General features: G+C 37.7%; 1 protein-coding gene across 1 annotated transcript in view; it reads right to left on the bottom strand.

Moving 5' to 3' along the window:
* kcnh4a (potassium voltage-gated channel, subfamily H (eag-related), member 4a) overlaps positions 1-12485 on the bottom strand; it is a 29673-nt gene extending 17188 nt beyond the window's left edge. Inside the window, exons 1-4 of the mRNA XM_079820043.1 lie at positions 11745-12485; positions 2173-2406; positions 1914-2045; positions 1666-1790 (exon numbers count right to left, since the gene is read on the bottom strand). Of these exons, the coding sequence (XP_079676169.1) occupies positions 1666-1790; positions 1914-2045; positions 2173-2406; positions 11745-11820 (567 nt within the window). The 5' untranslated portion in view covers positions 11821-12485. The remainder of the gene's footprint in view (positions 1-1665; positions 1791-1913; positions 2046-2172; positions 2407-11744) is intronic.
* Positions 12486-13236: the final 751 nt, after the last annotated feature.

Genomic DNA, 13236 nt, shown 5'->3' with positions numbered 1-13236 from the left:
TTGTTTGTTTCCGGTCATGAGTCGAAATAGCAGGCGGTGAGTGAAACTGCATCAAATGTCTGTTTTGTTGGCAATCGGCAAGTAAGTTCATATATAAACGAACGTATTGTGAATCGAAAGTTATCCAGTAATAATGCCATGATGTATTGTGTGTGTGTGTGTGTGTGTGCTTTTGGCTCTTTAGCTTCGCCCACTGCACGCCTCGGTACAGCGTATCTGTCTTTTATAAATATGATAAAACTTAACACTCTTCGGAAATATGAAGGATGCAATACCACTCTATATGTACTCAAGATTAACATGAGATTGCCAGAAACCGTGTGTGTATGTACCCTTTAATGATTCATGTCTGTGAGAGTAACACGCTAAATGTGGATTCATTCATTTGCCCTAAAGGCTCTGAAAGGCACTTGCAAAAAAAATCAAAAGGGTTTAAGATAACTTTTGATAACTTCCTGAGTGCAGAATGAATGTTCATTGACTCTCCACACCTGTAGCATTTAGAAAATATATATATATAAAAAAAGAAAGCTTGATACATTTTGAAAAGGTACAGGTACAGCCCATAAATGACACACAACATTCACATTCGCTGTGAAATACCAGGGCAACTCTCAATGCTAACTGTACCTCACCATAAAAGAGAATGTCTTTAAATTCCCATTTGGTTCTGATTCACAAGCTCTCAATCCAATTCTAATTCATAAGTATAGGCTACTTCAGTTTTATTCCACTGCTAATGCTAGAAGTTATACAGGGCAGTGTTTCTTTTTTCTTTTTATTATTTAATAGCGAATTAACTTGCAAAAGAAGCAGTCAGCATAATTTAAAATGTAATCAAGCATAGCGTTAGTTCTAGCAGTTCACGTTAGTCAAGCTTGACTATAGGAATATGACGTCTGTTACCGCATTCCTATATATATATATGGTTCATTCAGTATTATCAGCAGCTTTATTGCATTGCTCAGGGGCTAATTACCCTCCTCCATCCCCAGCTCCTCCTCTCATCCAGTCAGGACTGGGCTTTCCGATTTTCCTCTTGCATCAGAATTTCTTCAATTATGTTGTAGTTATTGACATTAATACAATTATTGATTCTGTTCTGTTTACCCTAAGGGGGGTTTTCGCTGCTCTCGCTGCTCTTATCCATGCTAGGCTCCACGGATGCGCAGGGAATTCTTGCCCAGAACAGAACCATACCGCCAATCTAAACTGTATGCTAACGGCCAGTCATCTTTGACGATAGTGATCCTGACAGAACTGAGGTTTATGCTTAAAACTAGGAAAAACTTTTGACAATAGGGTAAGCAAAAATGTATTAAATACATATTTTCTGAATTGAACACAATTTTGCTGTAGTCATTATTCAAATCTTAAGAAAGACTATGCATTTTTAATTGGATACCAGATTACTAACTTAGCCAATACATGAGAATATTATAGAAGCTGTTTCTTCTGTTTCCGCCACAGAAGAAAAAAATAAATAAAAACTTACAACTAATTACAACTTTTTTCCGTCACAATTGCGAGTTTATATCCTGTAACTCTGACTTTATATACTCGCAATAGCAATTCTCACAATTCTCACAATTCTGTGGTAAATTTTACACACACAAATCTCCACAAAGATTAGTGAGAATGATCGTGAGTTTCATAACTGCTTACATTCGGCAGCTTCCTTTTGCTCCTATTGGTGAACTGACAGGTCAGGTGGTACAGAACGCTGCGGCCACGCTCACGAGCTTGACTCAGATGAGTTCGATCGGACTTCCTGTTGTGAGCACCATCCTCTGACACAACAGCAAAACACACAGCAAGTAAAAAAAGTGTCAAAATAACAGCTGCCAAACCTATAAAAGATCAGCTACTATTTAGATCAAATTTGCTTTGTTGGCTCACTGCCAGTCAGTTACCTTCTGTGGTGGAGCCGGGGTGTGATTTGCCATATGAGTTAGTGATGTTTTTGAAGGATAAGAGAAAAAGAACCACTTCTCCTTTCTCATTTTTAATAGGGACAATGTCCAGCAGACACCAGAATGTGGTACCTAGTCACAAAAAGGCAAACCATGAAAGCTTTAGTATTTAATCAGCCCACAACATCTCATTTAATGATGCTAATCATGCAGGTCTCGACATTGTGCTCAATGCATTACTCTTTTAAATGGTCTTTACCGTTCTTCCTGTAATAGCGGACCTCTGTCTGGAACTCTCTCTGTCCTTCCAAGGTTTTCTCCACCTGCTGAGCGACCCTCTCGCTTGTTTCCTGTCCGTGCAGGAACTGACATGTGCATGTCTTCTTCATCACCTCGGTACGTGCAAACCCGGTGAGCTCGCAGAACCCATCCGAACAGTACACAATGGGGTACCCGCGACTCCCCTGAGCATTTCCCAGCAGGAAGTTACTGTCTGTACACACCAAATATAGACACACAAAGGAAAGAATTGGAAAACGGTGAGATGTAAAAAGTCACTTGCTTTGCCTTTTATAAATGTACAAAGTAAATTCAGGATGTTCATCATTATCATATAGAACGCTGTGTGCCATTTGGTACTCTCTCATTCTCGCCTTTTCATTAACATGATAATTATAGATTTCCTGTTTTATTCTGAATTCTTTAGCTCACTGGTAGAAAACTAGAAGAGCTGTGTACTGTTTCCATGGCAACTTTGCTATTCATTTCACCTAAGTTTTGCAGGGGTGGTAATTATATAAGAATTGATTGACTGTGGGTGTTTGTGCATGAGTAAAAAAGTAGTATTATGGTTCTCGATCCTAAACAGACCCCTTTCCTTCATTGTACCAATTAATTGGTTCCAATTAAACCGCCCTGAATATTATGTACACAACCTATTCTAAAAGACAAGTGAAAATAATATATGAACCGAAGTGCAGTGTATTTGTTCTCTAGTAATGAACAAGCATACACAGAATTATTTTTCAGTCAGTCATTCAGATGAGCTTTGATAAATAATCTTAATAAAGCCATTATTAAACATTGCTAAAGAGATGGAAATCATGCAATTGATTGGTATCATGTTACTCTTTACACATCTGCGAAATACATTTCATCCATCCATGTGTTCAATTGTTCCATGTTTGAGTAAGAATCAATAGACAGAGAAACTATAAATAAAGCGCAAGTAAGTTAGATGCATGACCTCACCATCGACCTAAGTCCACAGAACAAGCTTAGAGTGAGTGCTGCATCTGCGGCACTCACTTAATGAACAAATACATTGACTGGAGTATGAGAGTATGAAGCCATTGAGGTTTCTAAATGAGCAAATAAAACTATTCAGGGAGATCAGATTTCATATGCGCACATAAGAGAAAGGCCCTTGACATCTGATAGGGTTTTGCATCATCTGTTACTAATAATATTTCATACAACGATATTATTGAAAAAAAATTATTCTGTTACAGTTGACATACAAGATTGTATGAGAGATTGCCAATTTGTCTGCTCGTTTGTAATGTTTATCATTATCGGAGGCTGGAATCTGTCTGTGGTATCAGATAAGCAAGAAAGAATGCAGTGTGTTAGACTACTCTAGATGTAAAAACAAAAATATGCCTAATATCAACCTGTAGAGCTAGATCAAGCCCAAAAAAGGCCAAAACCAGACAAGAATTCAACGTTAAAAAGAACTTTGTGTTTTTAAATTCTGCACAGAAACATTGCAGGCATCAACTTTTACACAAGACTACAGATTTTTTTCAGATTTTTTTCTTAATATGAATGATCATGTTATGCAGAACTTAACTATAAGTAGGGATAATTTAATTGAATTATACATCTATATTTAATGTTAATCCATTTCAATGAAAATAAATGAAAAATTGTATATTTACACACACACACACACACACACACACACATGTTTGTTTTTGTGAAATGTGAGGACATTCCATAGGCGTAATGGTTTTTATACTGTACAAACCGTATTTTCTATCCCCTTACACTGACCCTGCCCCTAAACCTAGCCCTCACAGGAGACTGTGCAGTTCACTTTCTGTGAAAAAAAACTTGTTCTGTATGATTTATAAGCATTTTGAAAAGTGAGGACATGGGGAACGTCCTCATATTTCACCCTCTTTTTGTAATACCTATGTCATACCCATGTCATTATACACATTTGTGTCCTGATATTTCACGAAAACATGCCCACACACACACACACACACACACACACACACACACACACACACACACACACACACACACACGCACACGCACACACACTATGTAAACTTGCCACTTGTCACAGGGTGTTTTGGTGACGGTTCATGTTCATGTCTCATGTTTTCAGTTTGTCAAGTTCACAGTCATGTTTTGTCTTGTCATGCACTTCCTGGTTTTTGTCATGTGATTCCCTGGCCCTCATGTGATCCTGCCATGTGTTCCTGTCCTGTCATTGGTTCATTGTCTGATCACTGTTCACAGGTGTCACTTGTCTAGTCATTTGTCTCAGTGTATTTAGCCCTCATGTTTGCCATGTGTCTTCGTCTGTTATTGTATGTGTAACCGCTGATGGTGAGTTTTGGTATAGTTAAAGCGCTTTGTATTTCGTTTTGCAAAGTCCTTGTTTTATGTTTTGATTTATGTTAAGATTTATGTTGGAATAAACTGCACTTGGGTCCAGCTACTTGCCTCTTCAGTGGACATTCGTTACACCACTGTATTCGCAAGGTTTTTTATAAACTAAACCATGTGTGTTTATTCATGCATACAGTCTTTCCCTATCAAGCCATTAAAATAGACACTGTTAATGCCACAGAAGCTACTAGTTTTGACAGATTCAGCTTTTCAAGATGGTGTGATGATACTGCGTAAATGACAGCTATGAAAACTATCATTATGTGCTGTGGTATTAAAGCAAGCTGTTCTTGGTATCTGGTTGCTATGGAAATATATATTTAAAAAAAAAAAAAAAACATATGTCAGTGCGCTTATTTCTGTGGCTGAGGTTACCAGGAAACTGTCTACAGTTTATTTTTTATAGAAACTGTGAAAACCGGTTCATATCCACTTACAGAAATTAAGATATTAATATTTTTACTCAGCACAGAGATCAAAAGATTCAGTAAAGATATTTATAATGTTACAAAAGATTATGAACGTTCTATTTAGGAAAAAAAAAAAAAAAAACTGACAAAAGTAACATGATGTCCACAAAAATATTAAGCAACACAAGTTTTCAACATTAATATTAATAAGAGATCTTTCTTAAACACCACAATCAGCTTATTATAATGATTTCTGAATGATCATGTGACACTGAAGATGCTGAAAATACAGCTTTACCATCAGAGGAATAAATTACATTTTAAAATATACATTTAAAATATATAAAATAGAAATAAGTTGTTTTACTGTTTTACTGTATTTTTAATCAACTAAATGAGCCTTAGTGAGCATAAGATACGTAAAAAAAAAAAAAAATCTTACCAACCCCAAAGTTTTCAATGGTACTTGTTTAAGTATAGTATATTACTGGAAAAAGTAAACAAACCATTACATGCATCACATGTGCCTTCTTTCATATTACGGTGATTCAAAACATGCTCAAAGGTTTGCAAGTTTTTTTTGGTTTGTTTTTTGCCACAATGCATAACTACCATTTGCAAACTTTCACACTTGTTAATAGTTAACCCTGGGTCATTCTAAACCCCGGGTAAACTCAATCCTGGGTAATCTTGCTTCACGTTTTATGCTGTTTATAATTTACTTAACAGTTAATCCTGGGTATTCATAGACCAATGTTTCACATTGCATATTCCTAAACCCTGAGTTAATGTTCTTATTTGCAGGGTCAGTGTCATTAGTGATTGGATGAATGCAGTACGCAATCTGTTTACATAAAAGCTCTAGCATTGTGCATCCTCGTATAGACTGTACTATCGAGTTTATACTGAATGGATACTTAGGTAAGAATGAAAACAGGTAGAAAGGTAAGAATGAAACGGTCTCTTCTTCACTCAAATTATAGCGTTTTCAGTCAGCATTTGACATTTTTCCTCTCAAACGTTGAATTTACTGTTTATACAATGTGCAGTGTTTTCATGACTGTCCAAAGCATGCAAATATAAGTACACGACTGGTTGTCTGTTGCTAAGTGTCTACTTGTAATATTCTAACACTGCATCATTTCACATTGTACAAATTAGGAAACGCAATGCGGGGGTTAACACTGCAAAAGCGGGTAAAAAGCGGTGCTAACCTCGCTTCTAAATTAAGGCTTTTCACACTGCGCTTAACCCCGGGTCATCGTTGTTCTAAACACCGCTTTTAATCCCTGGTAAAGGAGTGTTTCACACTGCGCTTAACCCCGGGTCCCGGGTAAAGGAGTGTTTCACACTGTGCTTAACCCCGGGTCCCGGGTAAAGGAGTGTTTCACACTGCGCTTAACCCCGGGTCCCGGGTAAAGGAGTGTTTCACACTGCGCTTAACCCCGGGTCATTGTTGTTCTAAACACCGCTTTTAATCCCGGGTAAAGGAGTGTTTCACACTGCGCTTAACCCCGGGTCATCGTTGTTCTAAACACCGCTTTTAATCCCGGGTAAAGGAGTGTTTCACACTGCGCTTAACCCCGGGTCATCGTTGTTCTAAACACCGCTTTTAATCCCGGGTAAAGGAGTGTTTCACACTGTGCTTAACCCCGGGTCATCGTTGTTCTAAACACCGCTTTTAATCCCGGGTAAAGGAGTGTTTCACACTGTGCTTAACCCCGGGTCATCGTTGTTCTAAACACCGCTTTTAATCCCGGGTAAAGGAGTGTTTCACACTGTGCTTAACCCCGGGTCATCGTTGTTCTAAACACCGCTTTTAATCCCGGGTAAAGGAGTGTTTCACACTGCGCTTAACCCCGGGTCATCGTTGTTCTAAACACCGCTTTTAATCCCGGGTAAAGGAGTGTTTCACACTGCGCTTAACCCCGGGTCATCGTTGTTCTAAACACCGCTTTTAATCCCGGGTAAAGGAGTGTTTCACACTGTGCTTAACCCCGGGTCATCGTTGTTCTAAACACCGCTTTTAATCCCGGGTAAAGGAGTGTTTCACACTGCGCTTAACCCCGGGTCATCGTTGTTCTAAACACCGCTTTTAATCCCGGGTAAAGGAGTGTTTCACACTGCGCTTAACCCCGGGTCATCGTTGTTCTAAACACCGCTTTTAATCCCGGGTAAAGGAGTGTTTCACACTGCGCTTAACCCCGGGTCATCGTTGTTCTAAACACCGCTTTTAATCCCGGGTAAAGGAGTGTTTCACACTGCGCTTAACCCCGGGTCATCGTTGTTCTAAACACCGCTTTTAATCCCGGGTAAAGGAGTGTTTCACACTGCGCTTAACCCCGGGTCATCGTTGTTCTAAACACCGCTTTTAATCCCGGGTAAAGGAGTGTTTCACACTGCGCTTAACCCCGGGTCATCGTTGTTCCAAACACCGCTTTTAATCCCGGGTAAAGGAGTGTTTCACACTGCGCTTAACCCCGGGTCATCGTTGTTCTAAACACCGCTTTTAATCCCGGGTAAAGGAGTGTTTCACACTTGTAATTTAGATGCGAGGTTAGCACTGCTGTTTACCCGGGGTTATGAAACCTTGCTCTGGAGCAGGGTTAGCACCGCTTTTGCAGTGCCAAACTTGTAGAGTGAAACAATGCGGTGTTAAAATAGGGCTTTTCACACTTGAAATAGTTAACCCTGGGTCATTCTAAACCCCAGGTAAACAGAATCCTGGGTTATCTTGCTTCACATTTCACACTGCTCATACTATACCCGGGGTTAACAGGGTATTCATAAACTGCCGTTTCACACTGCACATTTCTAAACCCTGGATTAAAGTCCTTATTTGGATTTACGGTGGACAAACGCAACACGTGACCTGTTTACATAAAGGCACTAGCATTGCTCGTCCTCATATTACACATTACTGACTGTAATATAAAAAAATTCTAAAGGTAAGAATTCTTCTTCACACTAATTTTCACGTTTTCCATCGCTGTTTTCCATTATACATAGAAACGATTGTTATACTATACATCTCGCAGTGTTTCGTGACTGCCCAAAGCGCGTTAATATAAGGCATGCAATTGGTTGTAACATTCTAACACAGTACAAGTTTGGCACCGCAATGCAGAGTTAAAACCTCAAAAGCGGTGCTAACCAGAGCAGGGTTTCATAACCCGGGTAAAAAGCAATGCTAACCCTGCTTCTAAATTACAAGTGTGTGTTAAAAGCAGTGTTTAGGGCGACGATAACTCAGGGTTAAGCGCAGTGTGAAAAGCCCTAATGTTACAACCATAGGCCGTAAAACATATGGATGACGGCACGTCTTCACTAACTTCCACTGAAGAAGATTGCGGCGCTTTGGCTTCAAATTTCTGGACTTGTGCTGCATGCTTGGTTACAACTTGATGCTTAGCAACCATCAACCAATCGCATGCCTTATACTTATACAGCGTTAGTCACGGAAACACAGCGCAATGTCTATAAACAGCCGTTTCTGTGAATGATAGGAAACATTTCAAACGTGACAATTGGAGTGAAGAAGAGACCGATTCATTCTTACCTTTATAGTTTGTAAAGTTCACTCAGAAAAATCTAGATATTACAGTCAGCAACATTCAGGCTACCTTATGATATTGACTGAAAAACACAACATCAACATTAGGGCCTTGAGATGAAGGCCTTGTCAAGCCTTGTCTGCCGCAGCTAATTAAAAGTGATTTAAGTGATTCTGAAGAAGAGAGAGCGAGAGCGAGAGAGAGAGCGAGAGGTGGTGATTCTGAAGCATACACATACTCAACGTCACGTCTCTCACTCACACATGCACATACTGCCACTCAATTTAGACAGCCAGCGTTGCTTTGGACAGGTGTGACACGATTGCGGGAGGTTGTTCAGAAAAGTGAGAGAGAAAATGGTCATCGTGACATTTCATAGTGTGAAAATCTGTCCCCAAGAACGGCAGCGGGAATGATTCATATGATTTATATGATTGGCTGTACAGTGAGATAGGGACATTGCTTTTTTTTTTAAAGAGCGTCACACAGAGACATTTTCCCTCAGTGTCCCATAGAACATGCCCTTGCACAAAAAAGCAACAGCTAAGGAGGAGAGGACAAGGGAAAGCACAAGCCTTTTGCATGTTTTAGTTAATATGACTATATCAATATTTCTGCTTGTTGTGTTGATCCTGTCATTGGTTTGTAATTTTTCTTTTTTTTAATAGCCTCATCAAACAAGTGCAGAGAAGGTGAAAGGCTATTGGCAAATTCTCTTGAGAGCTCATTAAGAGACTCCTTACTGTCTAACAAGGAAGACTAACAACAGATGCTCCAATGCAACTGATATTCGGACAGGTTAAAGATGGCGTAAGCTCTTATTAGACCAGAACATGTTTCTTAGTGACTGTCACTAAGTAAATTACATGATCATAAGTTCAAATGGCTCTTTCAGACCAAACTTTATGCGAAAATGCGTAACGAACCACAGACTAATGGTGTATTCACACCAAGAGTGAAACAACAAATTCACCACGTTACAGCAGATGGTGTAATGAGCCAATGTCAGAGTGAATCCAACTCAAATTGGTTTAAAATACATTTAGTTGTTGGTAGTGTGAACAGTAAAACTGTAGTCTTACAAACCATTCATATCTGGTTTTAAATCTGATGTTTTTATTTTATTTAAACCCCATACACAGTACTATCAACATGGGAAAATCTCAAACAAGCAGCTGTGAAAAATATGATACACCAGTGTTTTGCGAGATGAGAAGTTTATCTATGTATCATCTTTGTACTCTTTTCATAGCTTTTATAACTGTATCATCTTTGTATCTCTTTTATTTCCTTCTTTTATAACGGTTTTAATCTTCCTTGCTTTTATTTTGTGATTATTTTAATTCCCTTTCTGTGTAAAGCACTTTGAATTACCATAGTGTATCAAATGTGCTATAAATAAACTTGCCTTGCCTAAACGGTGAGATTGGATTTCAAGTGTTTTTCAAGTGTCTCTTTTGGGGGATTTCAAGCATTTTGTGATGCATGCAATTTGTGCATGTATCACAAAACACAGTGCATAGTACTGCATTTTGAGTATACAGTGTACGAATTCACATTCACTAAACAAATACATCTGATTGATGTCATCTTTTTGTACAGTCAGTTTTAAAGACTGGATTTGAAAATTTGGTGCAGTGAACAAAGCAGTGACTAATAAAGTCCTGTTCACACCAATAATGACAACTATAACTATACAGTTTTAATAATCATTCTAATTCTTTGAGAATAGGGATATCCACCCGACTTTAAGGAGAACTCAAAGTGGCATACGTCATAACTGCAGCTCGCACTTATAACAAACAGAATGTTATCGTCCATGGAGTCGACGGGCAATATATGAGGTGAAACTCAACTCTATGATGGTGTAAGTCACTGGGTTTATTCATCTCATGTATTGACGGATCAGACTATAACACACTGACTAATGCCATTGTGTCTGTCAGTTGCGAGCAGTATCACATATTCACGGTTTAGTCATGCATGCTCACCTTCATGGCTTTAGTACTCTTTGAGTTCTCTCAACAGACATGAAGGCAGGTAGAGAGGTAGTGAGGACCACTTATACAAAATGATCCCATCATGTATTGGCCACCATCTTTTGTTCGCTTGTATCTGCACAGAACTGTAGAGCATAACTCCCACACTACTGAACATTGAGTGGCGTTCTTGCAATGAATAACACTTCGAGGGGTTTTCAAGTAGTTCTGCTCTTGAATGATTTATGCACACCGCAAAAGACTCATCTGACCCACTGACACTAAAATAAGACATTCAACTATTAAGGATGGCCAAATTACTGCCTGCTTCATGAAGTGGAACTGATAACATATAATAAACATTATGATTCTCATACTGTACTTTCTCTAAATGAAGGTCCAAACTGTAAGCAATGCACATGAAAAGAGTACAATGGAGAAAGGAGGAAGATCTTATATCACAGCTAATTTAATCTGCCCAGGAAAGACATTCTGCATTCAAATATTCTGACTTTAGTCTTTTCTCATTAGGATTTCTTTCAAACTTTATATAAAAAATATTGGTGTAGTTTCTTCAACAATTCTTCACTATTTCTTGAGAACTTAATAGTGTTGTTGTTATTAACTAAAATGGTTAAAAATCAAATTCGGTAATTTAAATAAAGTTGAATTAATATAAAATAAAGATGGAAATTAAGTTTTGCAGTTTGAAGTGTTGCTTTGGCAACGGACTGAATTAAATTAAACTAATTAAACTAAAACAGAAATAAGAATACACAAAATATTTTATAATCCTATTTTAAGATTTATGCAATTTAATTAATAGTACAATTCAATCAATTTGAATTAAATAATCCTTACGTACTTTAATTGAATAATTGAACAATCGTTAATCAATTATTCAATTCAATTTTATGGAATTTTACTATTACTGAAATTACGTAAATCTTAAAAAAAAAGGCTTAAACACTTTTTTGGGGTGTACATTAAAGCCAAAACTAACAATAATGATAAAAGCACGTAAAAAGAACTTAAACTAAAAAATAACTACAACTGAAAAAAAAAAAAAAAAAAAGCTAATTCAAAATATCAATCAATTCTCTAATAATATATCTAATGCTAAAATAACATGTCTTCAAATGCCTTTCAGGTCAAAGAGGGTGAGAGCTCAGACAGAGGTTGGAGAAAAGCAGAATTACTCACGTGTGCCATCAAAGCGCTTGGCGATGGTGTCAAGAAAGGTGTTCTGAGGGGCCAGGAGCCCTTTCATCACTGGCATGATGACAAATCCTCAGATCCTCTTCATCGGATACAGAACAAGAAAGAAAAGCGAGAGCGAGAGAAGGTAGAGAGGAGAGAGGTGAGGTGATTTTGTCTGAGGTTCAAACTGTGTTGGTGTCTGGCTTATACAAGGTGCGAATGGCAGCTTGTTAAGGACCGTAAAAAAAAAAAAGCCTTCTGCAGCAGTTTCACTTCAATCCTCCATGTCTCTGCACTTCATGTTTAGCAGCAACACTAAGCTCAGGAAATTGTAGTTTGGTAGGATGCATTTTTGTCGTCCAGCAGTCTGTCCGGAGTTTGTGGGGATATTTTCCTCTCTCTCTGTACAGCCTATCAGTTTGGTACAGCTGTTCTGCACTCTCTCTTCAATAAGATAGTATGATTTTATGTCTTCTTGACTCAAAAGCAGCTCAAAACATAGGCTTCACCTCATTTCTTGTTGCGTGCATCTCACTCTCTTCAATGCCTCGCTTCAGTCTTCACACAGCTAGTCCACAACTCACTTTTTTCTTTTAATTCCTTTATTTTGTTGTTTTCTGTGGTTGTCCAAATAGGAGGTAGGATGATTCTTTTCATCCTTCACTTCCTTTTCATCAGTGGTGTCCTCTCTGAGGCAGGTGCACAATCGCTACTGCATCTCTCTTCCACTCACTGCTTTCTCTCTACTCTTCCGTCCCTCCCTCTTTCTCTCTCGTTCTTTCTCTCTCCCACTCTCTCTTAAAATGAAGAAGCACAAAAAGTAACATTGAAAAAGGTTTGTCAAAAAATGTGTGCATGTATATGTATATATATATATATATATATATATATATATATATATATATATACACACACACACACACACACACACACACACACACACACACACACGCACATTATTGTATTATTGATATTCTAGTATTTGATTTTTTTAATTAGCTTTGATTTTTTATATTTTCAGTTCTTATTTTAGTTTTTGTTATTTTTAAGTGCTTTTTTCATTATTGTTAGTTTAGTTTTTTTAGTTCTATTAATGTACACGCTTTAATGTAGACGCAAAAAATAAGGATTTAAACAATTAATTATATATAAAAATAATTATATTTGTGTGTGTATATATATATATATATATATATATATATATATATATATATATATATATATATATATATATATATATATATATATATATATATATATAAAAGCCTGCAGAAAAAAATCTTTTGCATATAACCGAATTAATATGGCACAAGCAGATCTCTCTAGTGACTGAGAGACAGTTATAGAGGCTGTAATGGGAGCAGTACGGAGTCTTAAAACCACAAATAAAGAGACTTTAAGGGCTGAAGTGGGTTTAAAGGAACAGTGACATTACTAGAAACACAAGAATTAGGTGGAGAGAAAGAGAGAGATGGTGCGAAAAGGAAAGCAGAGC

Source organism: Gobio gobio (assembly GCF_949357685.1).
Source record: "Gobio gobio genome assembly, chromosome: 1".
Lineage (NCBI taxonomy): Eukaryota > Metazoa > Chordata > Actinopteri > Cypriniformes > Gobionidae > Gobio > Gobio gobio.
Note: the sequence above shows the minus strand (reverse complement) of the source record. Positions and strands in the feature narration are given on the sequence as shown.